Here is a 19,231-nt window from a genome sequence, read left to right on the forward strand (position 1 = left end):
TTAATATCCAAATTTCAATAAACTAATATCCACATTTCATTCCTCTTAATATCCAAATTTCAATCAACTAATATCCAAATTTCAAACCTCTTATTATCCAAATTTCAATCAACTAATATCCACATTTCAATCAACTAATATCCTAATTTAATTCCTCTTAATATCCAAATGTCAATCAACTAATATCCTAATTTCCATCCTCTTATTAGGCCCCTTCCACACTCACCCAACTCTCACATCCACAATCACCTCATGCTATTACTTGACTAAGACTAGTGGTACCCTCCTAGTAGTCCCAGACTCAGGGACGCAACAATTTAAGAATGTGGGGGGGGGGGATATGTCCCCCCTGTCCAGACTACAGGGGTCCCAGACCACATATACGTCTTCTCCATTTTTATGTTTAGTTTAATTGGTTTTATCATTTATTTTTATTTATTTTTAATACAAATTCATTTAAATTGAATGACTGAAATCAGTTGGCGTGTGATGTCTCCTCCTGGGCAGCTCACAGTGAAGGTCTGTTCTGGGCCTCGTCGTCTTTTGGTCAAACGGGAATTTCACTTCATAAAATGCGCCACCGGTTTTCCTCGCAGACCCCCACTGGAAAGCTCTGCAGATCATATCAATCATATTTTTCGTGACGCCAAACTGTCGTGGAAATTACCACCAAGGACACCTGAAGTCAATCTTAAATGAATCATTCTTTATTAACAGCAAGCTGGAGAGGTCACAGTCAAACTTAGATGCATAAAGTAGTGGTCTGAAGTGATGAAGCTCCGTCGGGGATCCCGTTAGATCTCTTATATACTCCTTACATAGACAAGTTACATGGTCATTTTTCATAGGGTTGGTTCCTACATGTGTCTGGCACCATCTCCTATCTTACCTTATACAACATATTCTGGGTGCCAGATGGTCCTAAGGAGGAGGTCATGTCTTCCCCCCTCATATCTTTACCAAGCACAGGCAGGAACCAGGGATTATTTACGACCCGAAAGACAAGATTAACATTTTCAAGGCTGTCTCTTCACACGATAAACTTTGGAGAGATCAACATGTATTAAAAATCTGTCACTTGCATGAACCCAGTCGAATTGGTTATTAGAAAAGCACAAACATAACATTTTCCATCACACATATTGAAATGATTCCCCTTGTTTCCAACGTGGTTCCTGGTGAGCTGTACAGGCAACAGACCCACTGCCTGGAATGAATTTACTCCAACATGTGTTCTGGGTGGTACATTATAGAGATGTAAAACAACCATAGGTATAGGAGCGCTGAACTCTGGATAGAAAAGAGATGCTTACTCTTACTGTAGAGTGGAGTAGAGTGGACTGTGGGGGTGGAAGGTTTGTATGTTGTGGGGGTGGAAGGTTTGTATTTTTCACACTGGTCCCCGGTCAAGTGGGGGTCGCAGGTCAGGGTGTACAGGAAATAAAAGCCCCCTCCCCCGCTTTTGTTGCACCAGCGTTCATGTGTCCCCTGCTCGAGGTTGACGGTACAGTACTTCAGCTTGTCATTATTACCCATAGGATCTTTATCCCAGACCTCCACCGTTAGCCTCAGGTCTTTGTCGAAGGGACCCATGTCAAAGGTAGCATTCCAGACAGGATCGTTGGACGGAATAACATTGGTCTGATGGGACTTGGAACCGTAGGTGACCACAGCGTACCTGTAGCAGGTGGAGAAACAGGAAGTTGGAAACAAAATGGAAAGATTAAAATACTATGGCGTGCCACAAGGGGGCGATCAAACTCATTCCATGGAGGTCCTACTGTATACTGGTTTGAGTTATTTCTATTAAATTAAGACCTAGACCAGGGGAGGGGAGTTCCTTACTAATTAGTGACCTAGACAACCGGGTGAGGGGAGTTCCTTACTAATTAGTGACCTAGACAACCAGGTGAGGGGATTTCCTTTCTAATTAGTGACCTAGACAACCAGGCGAGGGGATTTCCTTACTAATTAGTGACCTAGACAACCAGGTGAGGGGATTTCCTTACTAATTAATTAGTGACCTAGACAACCAGGTGAGGGGATTTCCTTACTACTTAGTGACCTAGACAACCAGGTGAGGGGATTTCCATACTAATTAGTGACCTAGTGACCTTAGTATGGAAATCCCCTCACAACCAGGTGAGGGGATTTCCATACTAATTAGTGACCTAGACAACCAGGTGAGGGGATTTCCATACTAATTAGTGACCTAGACAACCAGGTGAGGGGATTTTCATACTAATTAGTGACCTAGACAACCAGGTGAGGGGATTTCTATACTAATTAGTGACCTAGACAACCAGGTGAGGGGATTTCCATACTAATTAGTGACCTAGGCAACCAGGTGAGGGGACTTCCTTACTAATTAATTAGTGACCTAGACAACCAGGTGAGGGGATTTCCTTACTAATTAGTGACCTAGACAACCAGGTGAGGGGACTTCCTTACTAATTAGTGACCTAGACAACCAGGTGAGGGGATTTCCTTACTAATTAGTGACCTAGACAACCAGGTGAGGGGATTTCTATACTAATTAGTGACCTAGACAAGCAGGTGAGGGGACTTCCTTACTAATTAATTAGTGACCTAGACAACCAGGTGAGGGGATTTCCTTACTAATTAGTGACCTAGACAACCAGGTGAGGGGACTTCCTTACTAATTAGTGACCTAGACAACCAGGTGAGGGGATTTCCTTACTAATTAGTGACCTAGACAACCAGGTGAGGGGATTTCCTTACTAATTAGTGACCTAGACAACCAGGTGAGGGGATTTCTATACTAATTAGTGACCTAGACAACCAGGTGAGGGGATTTCCTTTCTAATTAGTGACCTATACAACCAGGTGAGGGGACTTCCTTACTAATTAGTGACCTAGACAACCAGGTGAGGGGATTTCCTTACTAATTAATTAGTGACCTAGACAACCAGGTGAGGGGATTTCCTTACTAATTAGTGACCTATACAACCAGGTGAGGGGACTTCCTTACTAATTAGTGACCTAGACAACCAGGTGAGGGGATTTCCTTACTAATTAGTGACCTAGACAACCAGGTGAGGGGATTTCCTTACTAATTAGTGACCTAGACAACCAGGTGAGGGGATTTCTATACTAATTAGTGACCTAGACAAGCAGGTGAGGGGATTTCCTTACTAATTAATTAGTGACCTAGACAACCAGGTGAGGGGATTTCCTTACTAATTAGTGACCTTAATTCATCAATCAAGTACAAGGGAGGAGGGAAAACCCGCAGACACATGTTGGTGTAAAAGGTTGAAAGAACTTTTATCACAATACGATAGTCATTCTGTCTTCTTGTTTCTCTCTCTTTTTCTCTCTCTCGTCTCTCTTCCCTTCTTCTCTTCGTGGAATGAGTTTGAAACATGTTATAATCTGTAGCGCCTAGGACAGGGTTTCCCAACCATCTCCTTGGCCCCTCCCTTAGATTTCACATTTATCTTTTAACCCTAAACTGGGCACACCTCATTAAATTAGTCAACTAATCATCAAGCCTTTGACTAATGGAATCACATGTGCCAGTTTAACAAACCTGGGGGAAGGCGAGGAGAGGGTTGGGAAAAGAGGGACTACTCCAATTGGCACAAATTGCTTGTGTGACATCATATTGCTTGTGTGACATCATATTGCTTGTGTGACATCGTATTGCTTGTGTCCCAAATGGCACCCTATTCTCTGTATAGTGTATAAAGTACACTCTTAGAAACAAAGGTGCCATCTAGAACATAAAGGGTTCTTTGGCTGTCCCCATAGGAAAACCCTTTGAATAACTCTTTTTGGTTCCAGGTATAACCATTTTGAGTTCCATGTAGAACCCTTTACACAAAATAGTTCTACCTGGAACCAAAACGGGTTCTACCTGGAACCAAAAAGGGTTATTCAAAGGGTTTTCCTATGGGGTCAGCCGAATAAGTGTGGTGCACTCTATAGAGCAGGACTGCCCAACCCTGTTCCTGGAGAGCTACCGTCCTGGAGGTTTTAACTCCAACCCTGTTCCTGGAGAGCTACCGTCCTGTAGGTTTTAACTCCAACCCTGTTCCTGGAGAGCTACCGTCCTGTAGGTTTTAACTCCAACCCTGTTCCTGGAGAGCTACCGTCCTGTAGGTTTTAACTCCAACCCTGTTCCTGGAGAGCTACCGTCCTGTAGGTTTTAACTCCAACCCTGTTCCTGGAGAGCTACCATCCTGGAGGTTTATACTCCAACCCTGTTCCTGGAGAGCTACCGTCCTGGAGGTTTATACTCCAACCCTGTTCCTGGAGAGCTACCGTCCTGGAGGTTTTAACTCCAACCCTGTTCCTGGAGAGCTACCGTCCTGTAGGTTTTAACTCCAACCCTGTTCCTGGAGAGCTACCGTCCTGTAGGTTTTAACTCCAACCCTGTTCCTGGAGAGCTACCGTCCTGGAGGTTTTAATTCCAACCCTGTTCCTGGAGAGCTACCGTCCTGGAGGTTTTAACTCCAACCCTGTTCCTGGAGAGCTACCGTCCTGGAGGTTTATACCCCAACACTGTTCCTGGAGAGCTACCGTCCTGGAGGTTTAAACTCAACCCTGTTCCTGGAGAGCTACCGTCCTGGAGGTTTAAACTCCAACCCTGTTCCTGGAGAGCTACCGGCCTGTAGGTTTTAACTCCAACCCTGTTCCTGGAGAGCTACCGTCATGGAGGTTTTAACTACAACCCTGTTCCTGGAGAGCTACCGTCCTGGAGGTTTTAACTCCAACCCTGTTCCTGGAGAGCTACCGTCCTGGAGGTTTTAACTCCAACTCTGTTCCTGGAGAGCTACCGTCCTGGAGGTTTTAACTCCAACCCTGTTCCTGGAGAGCTACTGTCCTGTAGGTTTTAACTCCAACCCTGTTCCTGGAGAGCTACCGTCCTGTAGGTTTTAACTCCAACCCTGTTCCTGGAGAGCTACCGTCCTGGAGGTTTATACTCCAACCCTGTTCCTGGAGAGCTACCGTCCTGGAGGTTTTAAATCCAACCCTGTTCCTGGAGAGCTACCGTCCTGGAGGTTTATACTCCAACCCTGTTCCTGGATAGCTACCGTCCTGGAGGTTTAAACTCCAACCCTGTTCCTGGAGAGCTACCGTCCTGTAGGTTTTAACTCCAACCCTGTTCCTGGAGAGCTACCGTCATGGAGATTTTAACTACAACCCTGTTCCTGGAGAGCTACCGTCCTGGAGGTTTTAACTCCAACCCTGTTCCTGGAGAGCTACCGTCCTGGAGGTTTTAACTCCAACTCTGTTCCTGGAGAGCTACCGTCCTGGAGGTTTATACCCCAACCCTGTTCCTGGAGAGCTACCGTCCTGGAGGTTTATACTCCAACCCTGTTCCTGGAGAGCTACCGTCCTGGAGGTTTATACTCCAACCCTGTTCCTGGAGAGCTACCGTCCTGGAGGTTTTAACTCCAACCCTGTTCCTGGAGAGCTACCGTCCTGGAGGTTTATACTCCAACCCTGTTCCTGGAGAGCTACCGTCCTGGAGGTTTTAACTCCAACCCTGTTCCTGGAGAGCTACCGTCCTGTAGGTTTTAACTCCAACCCTGTTCCTGGAGACCTACCGTCCTGGAGGTTTTAACTCCAACCCTGTTCCTGGAGAGCTACCGTCCTGTAGGTTTTAACTCCAACCCTGTTCCTGGAGAGCTACCGTCCTGGAGGTTTATACTCCAACCCTGTTCCTGGAGAGCTACCGTCCTGGAGGTTTTAACTCCAACCCTGTTCCTGGAGAGCTACCGTACTGTAGGTTTTAACTTTAACCCTGTTCCTGGAGAGCTACCGTCCTGGAGGTTTTAATTCCAACCCTGTTCCTGGAGAGCTACCGTCCTGGAGTTTTATACCCCAACCCTGTTCCTGGAGAGCTACCGTCCTGGAGGTTTATACCCCAACCCTGTTCCTGGAGAGCTACCGTCCTGGAGGTTTTAACTCCAACCCTGTTCCTGGAGAGCTACCGTCCTGGAGGTTTATACCCCAACCCTGTTCCTGGAGAGCTAACGTCCTGTAGGTTTTAACTCCAACCCTGTTCCTGGAGAGCTACCGTCCTGGAGGTTTTAACTCCAACCCTGTTCCTGGAGAGCTACCGTCCTGTAGGTTTTAACTCCAACCCTGTTCCTGGAGAGGTACCGTCCTGGAGGTTTATACTCCAACCCTGTTCCTGGAGAGCTACCGTCCTGGAGGTTTTATCTCCAACCCTGTTCCTGGAGAGCTACCGTCCTGGAGGTTTTAACTCCAACCCTGTTCCTGGAGAGCTACCGTTCTGGAGGTTTTAACTCCAACCCTGTTCCTGGAGAGCTACCGTCCTGTAGGTTTTAACTCCAACCCTGTTCCTGGAGAGCTACCGTCCTGGAGGTTTATACTCCAACCCTGTTCCTGGAGAGCTACCGTCCTGGAGGTTTTAACTCCAACCCTGTTCCTGGAGAGCTACCGTCCTGGAGGTTTTAACTCCAACCCTGTTCCTGGAGAGCTACCGTCCTGGAGGTTTTAACTCCAACCCTGTTCCTGGAGAGCTACCGTCATGGAGGTTTTAACTACAACCCTGTTCCTGGAGAGCTACCGTCCTGGAGGTTTTAACTCCAACCCTGTTCCTGGAGAGCTACCGTCCTGGAGGTTTTAACTCAAACCCTGTTCCTGGAGAGCTACCGTCCTGGAGATTTAAACTCCAACCCTGTTCCTGGAGAGCTACCGTCCTGTAGGTTTTAACTCCAACCCTGTTCCTGGAGAGCTACCGTCCTGGAGGTTTTAACTCCAACCCTGTTCCTGGAGAGCTACCGTCCTGGAGGTTTTAACTCCAACCCTGTTCCTGGAGAGCTACCGTCCTGGAGGTTTATACTCCAACCCTGTTCCTGGAGAGCTACCGTCCTGGAGGTTTATACTCCAACCCGATTCCTGGAGAGCTACCGTCCTGGAGGTTTATACTCCAACCCTGTTCCTGGAGAGCTACCGTCCTGGAGGTTTATACTCCAACCCTGTTCCTGGAGAGCTACCGTCCTGGAGGTTTATACTCCAACCCTGTTCCTGGAGAGCTACCGTCCTGGAGGTTTTAACTCCAACCCTGTTCCTGGAGAGCTACCGTCCTGGAGGTTTATACTCCAACCCTGTTCCTGGAGCGCTACCGTCCTGGAGGTTTTAACTCCAACCCTGTTCCTGGAGAGCTACCGTCCTGAAGGTTTATACTCCAACCCTGTTCCTGGAGAGCTACCGTCCTGGAGGTTTTAACTCCAACCCTGTTCCTGGAGAGCTACCGTCCTGGAGGTTTATACTCCAACCCTGTTCCTGGAGAGCTACCGTCCTGGAGGTTTATACTCCAACCCGGTTCCTGGAGAGCTACCGTCCTGGAGGTTTATACTCCAATCCTGTTCCTAGAGAGCTACCGTCCTGGAGGTTTATACTCCAACCCTGTTCCTGGAGAGCTACCGTCCTGGAGGTTTATACTCCAACCCTGTTCCTGGAGAGCTACCGTCCTGGAGGTTTTAACTCCAACCCTGTTCCTGGAGAGCTACCATCCTGGAGGTTTATACTCCAACCCTGTTCCTGGAGAGCTACCGTCCTGGAGGTTTTAACTCCAACCCTGTTCCTGGAGAGCTACCGTCCTGTAGGTTTTAACTACAACCCTGTTCCTGGAGAGCTACCGTCCTGGAGGTTTTAACTCCAACCCTGTTCCTGGAGAGCTACTGTCCTGTAGGTTTTAACTCCAACCCTGTTCCTGGAGAGCTACCGTCCTGGAGGTTTATACTCCAACCCTGTTCCTGGAGAGCTACCGTCCTGGAGGTTTTAACTCCAACCCTGTTCCTGGAGAGCTACCGTCCTGTAGGTTTTAACTCCAACCCTGTTCCTGGAGAGCTACTGTCCTGGAGGTTTATACTCCAACCCTGTTCCTGGAAAGCTACCGTCCTGGAGGTATTAACTCCAACCCTGTTCCTGGAGAGCTACCTTCCTGTAGGTTTTAACTCCAACCCTGTTCCTGGAGAGCTACCGTCCTGGAGGTTTTAACTCCAACCCTGTTCCTGGAGAGCTACCGTCCTGTAGGTTTTAACTCCAACCCTGTTCCTGGAGAGCTACCGTCCTGGAGGTTTATACTCCAACCCTGTTCCTGGAGAGCTACTGTCCTGGAGGTTTTAACTCCAACCCTGTTCCTGGAGAGCTACCGTCCTGGAGGTTTATACTCCAACCCTGAACCTGGAGAGCTACCGTCCTGGAGGTTTATACTCCAACCCTGTTCCTGGAGAGCTACCGTCCTGTAGGTTTTAACTCCAACCCTGTTCCTGGAGAGCTACCGTCCTGTAGGTTTTAACTCCAACCCTGTTCCTGGAGAGCTACCGTCCTGGAAGTTTTAACTCCAACCCTGTTCCTGGAGAGCTACGGTCCTGGAGGTTTTAACTCCAACCCTGTTCCTGGAGAGCTACCGTCCTGGAGGTTTATACCCCAACCCTGTTCCTGGAGAGCTACCATCCTGGAGGTTTATACCCCAACCCTGTTCCTGGAGAGCTACCGTCCTGGAGGTTTTAACTCCAACCCTGTTCCTGGAGAGCTACCGTCCTGGAGGTTTTAACTCCAACCCTGTTCCTGGAGAGCTACCGTCCTGGAGGTTTATACTCCAACCCTGTTCCTGGAGAGCTACCGTCCTGGAGGTTTTAACTCCAACCCTGTTCCAGGAGAGCTACCGTCCTGGAGGTTTATACTCCAACCCTGTTCCTGGAGAGCTACCGTCCTGGAGGTTTTAACTCCAACCCTGTTCCTGGAGAGCTACCGTCCTGTAGGTTTTAACTCCAACCCTGTTCCTGGAGACCTACCGTCCTGGAGGTTTTAACTCCAACCCTGTTCCTGGAGAGCTACCGTCCTGTAGGTTTTAACTCCAACCCTGTTCCTGGAGAGCTACCGTCCTGGAGGTTTATACTCCAACCCTGTTCCTGGAGAGCTACCGTCCTGGAGGTTTTAACTCCAACCCTGTTCCTGGAGAGCTACCGTACTGTAGGTTTTAACTTTAACCCTGTTCCTGGAGAGCTACCGTCCTGGAGGTTTTAACTCCAACCCTGTTCCTGGAGAGCTACCGTCCTGGAGGTTTATACCCCAACCCTGTTCCTGGAGAGCTACCGTCCTGGAGGTTTATACCCCAACCCTGTTCCTGGAGAGCTACCGTCCTGGAGGTTTTAACTCCAACCCTGTTCCTGGAGAGCTACCGTCCTGGAGGTTTATACCCCAACCCTGTTCCTGGAGAGCTAACGTCCTGTAGGTTTTAACTCCAACCCTGTTCCTGGAGAGCTACCGTCCTGGAGGTTTTAACTCCAACCCTGTTCCTGGAGAGCTACCGTCCTGTAGGTTTTAACTCCAACCTTGTTCCTGGAGAGCTACCGTCCTGGAGGTTTATACTCCAACCCTGTTCCTGGAGAGCTACCGTCCTGGAGGTTTTATCTCCAACCCTGTTCCTGGAGAGCTACCGTCCTGGAGGTTTTAACTCCAACCCTGTTCCTGGAGAGCTACCGTCCTGGAGGTTTTAACTCCAACCCTGTTCCTGGAGAGCTACCGTCCTGTAGGTTTTAACTCCAACCCTGTTCCTGGAGAGCTACCGTCCTGGAGGTTTATACTCCAACCCTGTTCCTGGAGAGCTACCGTCCTGGAGGTTTTAACTCCAACCCTGTTCCTGGAGAGCTACCGTCCTGGAGGTTTTAACTCCAACCCTGTTCCTGGAGAGCTACCGTCCTGGAGGTTTTAACTCCAACCCTGTTCCTGGAGAGCTACCGTCATGGAGGTTTTAACTACAACCCTGTTCCTGGAGAGCTACCGTCCTGGAGGTTTTAACTCCAACCCTGTTCCTGGAGAGCTACCGTCTATCTGCAATTTTCGGGCATCAAAAATCATTGGACAGTTTAACATAATGTAGAATAAAGTAATCATTGTTAATATTTGGTCGCATATCCTTTGCATGCAATGACTGCTTGAAGTCTGCGATGCATCGCCATCACCAGACGCTGGGTATCTTCCCTGGTGATGCTCTGCCAGGCCTGTACTGCAGCCATCTTCAGTTCCTGCTTGTTTCGGGGACTTATTGCCTTAAGTCTCCTCTTCAGCATGTAAAATGCATGTTCAATTGGATTCAGATCTGGTGATTGACTCGGCCAGTCAAGGTTTTTCCACTTTTTGGCCATCAAAAACCCCTTTGTTGCTCTAGCAGTATGTTTAGGGTCATTGTCTTGTTGCGTGATTAAGTGCCGTCCAATGAGTTTGGAGGCATTTGGTTTTATCTGAGCAGATAAAATATTTCTGTAGACTTCAGAATTCATTGTTCTACTTCTGTCTGCAGTCACATCATCGATGAAGACAAGTGAGCCTGTTCCACTGGCAGCCATACAGGCCCAAGCCATAACACCCCCTCCACCATGTTTCATGGATGAGGTGGTATGCTTTGGATCATGGGCATTTCTTTTTTTTCTCCACACTTTTGTCTTTCCATCCCTCTGGTACATGTTAATCTTTGTCTCATCTGTCCACAATATTTTTTTCCAGAACTCTTGGGGTTCTTTTAGGTGCTTTTTAGCAAACTGTAATCTTGCCTTTCTGTTCTTCAGGCTTATCAGTGGTTTGCGTCTTGTAGTGTACCCTCTGTAGTCCTGCTGGTGTAGTCTTCTGCGTATGGTAGACTTTGACACATCTACACCTGCATCCAGGAGAGTGTTTTTGATCTGTTGGGCTGTTATCAGGGTTTTTTTCTTCACCATAGAGAGTATTCTCCGGTCATCCACTACAGTGGTCTTCCTCTGTCTACCGGGTCTTTTGACATAATTGAGTTCACCGGTTGTTTTTTTCTTGTTAATGATGAACAAAACTGTTGACTTGGGCATGGCAATGTTCCTGAATGATTGATTTTCATTTTTGAGCCTTATGACGGCCAACTTCATTTGCATCGACACTGCTGTCTTCCTCATGTTGTCACACCCCAATAACAACCTCCAAAGGCAATAGCAACGTCTAGAATCATTACTATTCATCAACAGCTCTCCTGCATTCACTAACGACACAAATGAATACACCTGCCTAACGACACACATCTGTGAAGCAAATTTAACAAATACTTGTAGTACCTTAAAATGGGGGGACCATGTACAAAAGGTGCTGTCATTTCTAAACGGTTCATCCGATATGTATGAAAATACCCTCAAATTAAAGCTGACAGTCTGCACTTCACCCTCATTGTCATTGTATCCTTTCAAACTCAAAGTGCTAGAGTACAGAACCAAAATAACAAAACAATGGTCACTGTCCAATGAATTATGGAGCTCACTGTATATATACAGTGGGGAGAACAAGTATTTGATACACTGCCTATTTTGCAGGTTTTCCTACATACAAAGCATGTAGAGGTCTGTAATTTTTATCATAGGTACACTTCAACTGTGAGAGCCAGAATCTAAAACAAAAATCCAGAAAATCACATTGTATGATTTTTAAGTAATTCATTTGCATTTTATTGCATGACATAAGTATTTGATCACCTACCAACCATTAACAATTCCGGCTCTCACAGACCTGTTAGTTTTTCTTTAAGAAGCCCTCCTGTTCTCCACTCATTACCTGTATTAATTGCACCTGTTTGAACTCGTTACCTGTATAAAAGACACCTGTCCACACACTCAACCAAACAGACTCCAACCTCTCCACAATGGCCAAGACCAGAGAGCTGTGTAATGACATCAGGGATAAAATTGTAGACCTGCACAAGGCTGGGATGGGCTACAGGACAATAGGCAAGCAGCTTGGTGAGAAGGCAACAACTGTTGGCGCAATTATTAGAAAATGGAATAAGTTCAAGATGACGGTCAATCACCCTCGGTGTGGGGCTCCATGCAAGATCTCACCTTGTGGGGCATCAATGATCATGAGGAAGGTGAGGGATCAGCCCAGAACTACACGGCAGGACCTGGTCAATGACCTGAAGAGAGCTGGGACCACAGTCTCAAAGAAAACCATTAGTAACACACTACGCCGTCATGGATTAAAATCCTGCAGCGCACGCAAGGTCCCCCTGCTCAAGCCAGCGCATGTCCAGGCCCGTCAGAAGTTTGCCAATGACCATCTGGATGATCCAGAGGAGGAATGGGATAAGGTCATGTGGTCTGATGAGACAAAGATAGAGCTTTTTGGTCTAAACTCCACTCGCCGTGTTTGGAGGAAGAAGAAGGATGAGTACAACCCCAAGAACACCATCCCAACCGTGAAGCATGGAGGTGGAAACATCATTCTTTGGGGATGCTTTTCTGCAAAGGGGACAAGACGACTGCACCGTATTGAGGGGAGGATGGATGGGGCCATGTATCGCGAGATCTTGGCCAACAACCTCCTTCCCTCAGTAAGAGCATTGAAGATGGGTCGTGGCTGGGTCTTCCAGCATGACAACGACCCGAAACACACAGCCAGGGCAACTAAGATGTGGCTCCGTAAGAAGCATCTCAAGGTCCTGGAGTGGCCTAGCCAGTCTCCAGACCTGAACCCAATAGAAAATCTTTGGAGGGAGCTGATAGTCCGTATTGCCCAGCGACAGCCCCGAAACCTGAAGGATCTGGAGAAGGTCTGTATGGAGGAGTGGGCCAAAATCCCTGCTGCAGTGTGTGCAAACCTGGTCAAGACCTACAGGAAACGTATGATCTCTGTAATTGCAAACAAAGGTTTCTGTACCAAATGTTAAGTTCTGCTTTTCTGATGTATCAAATACTTATGTCATGCAATAAAATGCAAATTAATTACTTAAAAATCATACAATATGATTTTCTGGATTTTTGTTTTAGATTCCGTCTCTCACAGTTGAAGTACACCTATGATAAGAATTACAAAGCATGTAGAGGTCTGTAAGTAGGAAAACCTGCAAAATCGGCAGTGTATCAAATACTTGTTCTCCCCACTGTATATATATATATATATATATATATATATATATATATATATATATATATATATATATATACATACATACTGTGGGGGAAAAAAGTATTTAGTCAGCCACCAATTGTGCAAGTTCTCCCACTTAAAAGATGAGAGAGGCCTGTAAATTTAATCATAGGTACACGTCAACTATGACAGACAAATTGAGAAAAAAAATCCAGAAAATCACATTGTAGGATTTTTAATGAATTGATTTGCAAATTATGGTGGAAAATAAGTATTTGGTCACCTACAAACAAGCAATATTTCTGGCTCTCACAGACCTGTAACTTCTTCTTTAAGAGGCTCCTCAGTTTACATGTGTTTACCCTCCATTATACCTCTGCAGAGGACTGAACAGTTTACATGTGTTTACCCTTCACTACTCCTCTGCAGAGGACTGAACAGTTTACATGTGTTTACCCTCCACTACACCTCTGCAGAGGACTGAACAGTTTACATGTGTTTACCCACCACTATACCTCTGCAGAGGACTGAAAAGTTTACATGTGTTTACCCTCCACTATACCTCTGCAGAGGACTGAACAGTTTACATGTGTTTACCCACCACTATACCTCTGCAGAGGACTGAACAGTTTACATGTGTTTACCCTCCACTACACCTCTGCAGAGGACTGAATAGTTTACATGTGTTTACCCTCCACTACACCTTGCAGAGGACTGAACAGTTTACATGTGTTTACCCTCCACTACACCTTGCAGAGGACTGAACAGTTTACATGTGTTTACCCTCCATTATACCTCTGCAGAGGACTGAACAGTTTACATGTGTTTACCCTCCACTACACCTTGCAGAGGACTGAACAGTTTACGTGTGTTTTGCCTCCACTATACTTCTGCAGAGGACTGAACAGTTTACATGTGTTAACCCTCCACTACTCCTCTGCAGAGGACTGAACAGTTTACATGTGTTTACCCTCCACTACACCTCTGCAGAGGACTGAACAGTTTACATGTGTTTACCCTCCATTATACCTCTGCAGAGGACTGAACAGTTTACATGTGTTTACCCTCCACTATACCTCTGCAGAGGACTGAACAGTTTACATGTGTTTACCCACCACTGCACCTCTGCAGAGGACTGAACAGTTTACATGTGTTTACCCTCCACTACACCTCTGCAGAGGACTGAACAGTTTACATGTGTTTACCCTCCACTACACCTCTGCAGAGGACTGAACAGTTTACATGTGTTTACCCTCCACTACACCTTGCAGAGGACTGAACAGTTTACATGTGTTTACCCTCCACTACACCTTGCAGAGGACTGAACAGTTTACATGTGTTTACCCTCCACTACACCTTGCAGAGGACTGAACAGTTTACGTGTGTTTTGCCTCCACTATACTTCTGCAGAGGACTGAACAGTTTACATGTGTTAACCCTCCACTACTCCTCTGCAGAGGACTGAACAGTTTACATGTGTTTACCCTCCACTTCACCTCTGCAGAGGACTGAACAGTTTACATGTGTTTACCCTCCACTATACCTCTGCAGAGGACTGAACAGTTTACATGTGTTTACCCTCCACTACACCTTGCAGAGGACTGAAATTGTGCAGTAACATAACTTACGCTTCAGTGTCTCCCGCTATCCATTGGTGGTCTCCCAACAGTCCCCAGGCTCTGACCACCGTCACCACCAGTCTTCCCTTCGAGACCTTCTTGAGGCAGCAGTTGGAGTCCAGTTTAGAGTAACGGTCCCCACAGGACGGTTCTCTGGTGCTCTCCGTGAGGGCGTTCTCCTTCAGGTAATCCTGGACAGCCTCCTTTGTATTTAGATCAACATGTTAACATATTAATTGATATATAACATATAACCTAAGATCCCGATTTTAGGTTTTATTTATGCATCCTGTGACAAGAATATCCAATAAACATACCCACCTGAGTTAATAGAATTATATAACAAACTACTTTCATCAGGTTACGTCAAACTTCTGGGTTTTATTCTCCAGAGCTCAAACTCTTTGGAATCTCTGGCCAATAACAATAGAATGTAATAGAATATAATAGCCTTGATGTGAATCATGTACATGTACATATCTTAACCTACTGGCCCATGTTAGCTAGGTAGGTAAGTTAGGCTAACCAGGTATCATAAACCCTGTTTATACCTGGTTCTAACATCCTGATCCTGCCCACATATTTTAGACAGGTCTAGACCATTAAAAGATGCATCGTGATCTGATAGTCAGCCACATTGTGCCTGGTAACCCTACAAGTGTAGACGAATCTGGACATCGAAATCATTTAAATCATCATCATTATCCTGCCTTCTAAAATAATTGACAGGTGTCACCATTGACTGAAGGCATCAATGAAGGAAACAGAGGAAGGCTCTCTCTCACTTGAGTATCTTACCTATTTATTTTCTGATGATCTCATTTTTGCTCTTTTGTAGCTTGGGCAACTACAGTGGGGAAAAAAAGTATTTAGTCAGCCACCAATTGTGCAAGTTATCCCACTTAAAAAGATGAAGAGGCCTGTAATTTTCATCATAGGTACACGTCAACTATGACAGACAAATTGGAGGAAAAATAATCCAGAAAATCACGTTGTAGGATTTTTAATGAATTTATTTGCAAATTATGGTGGAAAATAAGTATTTGGTCACCTACAAACAAGCAAGATTTCTGGCTCTCACAGACCTGTAACTTCTTCTTTAAGAGGCTCCTCTGTCCTCCACTCGTTACCTGTATTAATGGCACCTGTTTGAACTTGTTATCAGTATAAAAGACACCTGTCCACAACCTCAAACAGTCACACTCCAAACTCCACTATGGCCAAGACCAAAGAGCTGTCAAAGGACACCAGAAACAAAATTGTAGACCTGCACCAGGCTGGGAAGACTGAATCTGCAATAGGTAAGCAGCTTGGTTTGAGAAATCAACTGTGGGAGCAATTATTAGGAAATGGAAGACATACAAGACCACTGATAATCTCCCTCGATCTGGGGCTCCACACAAGATCTCACCCCATGGGGTCAAAATGATCACAAGAACGGTGAGCAAAAAATCCCAGAACCACACGGGGGGACCTAGTGAATTACCTGCAGAGAGCTGGGACTAAAGTAACAAATCCTACCATCAGTAACACACTACGCCGCCAGGGACTCAAATCCTGCAGTGCCAGACGTGTCCCCCTGCTTAAGCCAGTACATGTCCAGGCCCGTCTGAAGTTTGCTAGAGTGCATTTGGATGATCCAGAAGAGGAATGGGAGAATGTCATATGGTAAAAACTCAACTCGTCGTGTTTGGAGGACAAAGAATGCTGAGTTGCATCCAAACAACACCATACCTACTGTGAAGCATGGGGGTGGAAACATCATGCTTTGGGGCTGTTTTTCTGCAAAGGGACCAGGACGACTGATCCGTGTAAAGGAAAGAATGAATGGGGCCATGTATCGTGAGATTTTGAGTGAAAACCTCCTTCCATCAGCAAGGGCATTGAAGATGAAACGTGGTTGGGTCTTTCAGCATGACAATGATCCCAAACACACCGCCCGGGCAACGAAGGAGTGGCTTCGTAAGAAGCATTTCAAGGTCCTGGAGTGGCCTAGCCAGTCTCCAGATCTCAACCCCATAGAAAATCTTTGGAGGGAGTTGAAAGTCTGTGTTGCCCAGCGACAGCCCCAAAACATCACTGCTCTAGAGGAGATCTGCATGGAGGAATGGGCCAAAATACCAGCAACATTGTGTGAAAACCTTGTGAAGACTTACAGAAAACGTTTGACCTGTGTCATTGCCAACAAAGGGTATATAACAAAGTATTGAGAAACTTTTGTTATTGACCAATTACTTATTTTCCACCATAATTTGCAAATAAATTCATTAAAAATCCTACAATGTGATTTTCTGGATTTTCTTTTCTCATTTTGTCTATCATAGTTGACATGTACATATGATGAAAATTACAGGCCTCTCATCTTTTTAAGTGGGAGAACTTGCACAATTGGTGGCTGACTAAATACTTTTTTTCCCCACTGTAAAACCCTAATACGCAACTATGTGTGTGTTTTCTGTTGGCTCCTCTCCCTGTAGGCTTTACAGACGCTCCCCACCCCTTGGCTGCTCCTCTCCCTGTAGGCTTTACAGACGCTCCCCACCCCTTGGCTGCTCCTCTCCCTGTAGGCTTTACAGACGCTCCCCACCCCTTGGCTGCTCCTCTCCCTGTAGGCTTTACAGACGCTCCCCACCCCTTGGCTGCAACCCTTCTAATTTATTGTACCCTGCGTGCAAAACCCATGTGGAATTCCGGGTCTCTGGCAGTGCTGGGAACTGCCGATCCGCGGTCAAGAACACTGAGTTCATCTCAGCCTATGCTGCCCTGTAGTCCCTTGACCTTTTGGCCCTGACGGAGACATGGAACACCCCCCAAAGAACGCTCTTCATCTGACTATGAAAATACATATTTGTGTTTGTGCTCATTGGGAAGGGGTTCTAGATAGCTAACTGCACATTCTGCTCTGTGCTCCAGCCTCCAGCACTTCTGTTGAAAAAAGTTAGCTCCTCCCAACCTGTCAAAAGCCATTCAAATGTATTCTGTCCCTTGAGCAGATCTGCCCCGAAAACACTATTGAGAAAGTAAAACCACAGAGTTTGCAAACCCAGATGCTCAAAAGGCTCATATTTCCGTGAACGCCTCACAAAGCAGACTCTACAGACCAGACAGGTGTTTGGGGTATGTCAATGGGAGAAGTGAAAAAATTGTCCTTGTTAATTTTCTCGAAATATAAAGGCAAAACCTAGATTTGAGATGATGTCTTAAAGATGCACTCTCAATCTTTTGTATATTTTAAGCCAGTAGTTTTAAAAGCGGTGCTCACAAGCCAAAAGTGGTCCCTGTTTTTTATATACTACGTCATCAAATTGTGTACCACGGCATCAAATTGTGTACTGTGTCATCCATTTTGTATGATATGTTGTCTGTGTTTTGGTTCATGTCTGTATATATTAAATGTTCACTCCCTGTACTTGCTTCTCGTCTCCCAGCGTCTGTCCTTACAGAATGCTTACACCATTATCAGAAGCATCAGGGAAGTTTTTTGTTTGGGTTGGTGACGTCGGGTCTGGGTGCCACTGCCGAAGGAACCGGGGATGCCTCAGCTGGCTCGTCAGGCTTCCATGCCTTAGCTGCCTCGAGAGGTTTTGTTGCCTCGGTTGGCTCGGCAGGCTCCCATTCCACGTCACACCTCCGCCGGCTCGTCAGGATTCCACGCCTCGGCCGGCCCATTAGGCTCGACAGATTCCCACTCCTCGGCCGGCTCGTGGGTCTCTCATGCCTCGGCCGGCCCGTCAGGCTCGCCCAGGTGGGATGCCAGGTGGCGTCCCTAGAGGGGGGTACTGTCACGCCTGCTCCCGCTCCCCCTCCCTGGCCCTCGAGGGCGCCAGGCTGCCCATCATTACGCACACCTGTCACCATCATTACACACATCAGCGCTTCATTGGACTCACCTGGACTTAATTACCTCCCCTCATGTTTAGTTTCCCCTGTCCAGACGCTGTCCATGTCTTTTATTCATTTAATCATCCCCCTGTACTTGCTTCCCGTCTCCCAGCGTCTGTCCAACCGAGATTGCTACAACAGTACATTCTTGGGCTAGTCTGGATCTAACTGGAGAGCACAAGACCAGGTGAGTGATGTAGCACCCGGAATGGCAGGGAGTTTTACACCATCACTCAACATTATCTTTCTGTCCATCTCTCCCACTTTCCCGTCTCTTCCCTCTCAGGTCAAGAGTGTGTCTGTGGGTGTGTTTAAGGAGCTGTTGTTGTTTACCCAGAACAGGGAGTTTCTACAACATCTCCATGATCTCTCCATCTCTCCCCTTTTGCCTCCACCCCCGTTCTTATGTTGTTGTTTTGTTTGCAGTTCTGAGAGACGAGATCATACCCAAAATGTTGACCTGCAAGTATGCTTTTTTTTTTTTTTTTACTGTTGAAGAGAAGTCATATGGAAAGTTTTGATCCAATATGTAATTTGCTTGTGACCTACATGCCAATGCATTCTGTAATAACCAAACCCAGGCTCTCTCCACACACACACACACACACACACACACACACACACACACACACACACACACACACACACACACACACACACACACAGAGAGAGAGAGTCTTGTACAACTAACCTTGTGTGGACAAACAATTCAGTCCCATTCAAAACCCTATTTTCTGTAACCCGTACCTTAACCTGAAAAACTAACCCTAGCTCCTAAACCTAATTCTAACACTAATTCTAACCTTAACCCTAAACCCCTTAGAAATAGCATTTGAACTTGT

At 46.4% G+C, this 19,231-nt stretch overlaps 1 protein-coding gene across 1 annotated transcript; it reads right to left on the reverse strand.

Moving 5' to 3' along the window:
* Positions 1–685: 685 nt before the first annotated feature.
* LOC311126195 (uncharacterized protein) lies at positions 686–18,176 on the reverse strand (the record flags this gene model as incomplete). Its single annotated transcript, XM_084200213.1, has 3 exons — positions 686–1,678; positions 14,517–14,710; positions 18,036–18,176. 3 exons carry the CDS (start codon positions 18,174–18,176, stop codon positions 1,219–1,221), a joined length of 795 nt encoding a protein of 264 aa, XP_084056339.1. The 3' UTR covers positions 686–1,218.
* Between the last annotated feature and the right edge of the window lie 1,055 nt (positions 18,177–19,231).

Source organism: Coregonus lavaretus, assembly GCF_964263955.1.
Source record: "Coregonus lavaretus genome assembly, contig: HAP1_SCAFFOLD_597, whole genome shotgun sequence".
NCBI lineage: Eukaryota > Metazoa > Chordata > Actinopteri > Salmoniformes > Salmonidae > Coregonus > Coregonus lavaretus.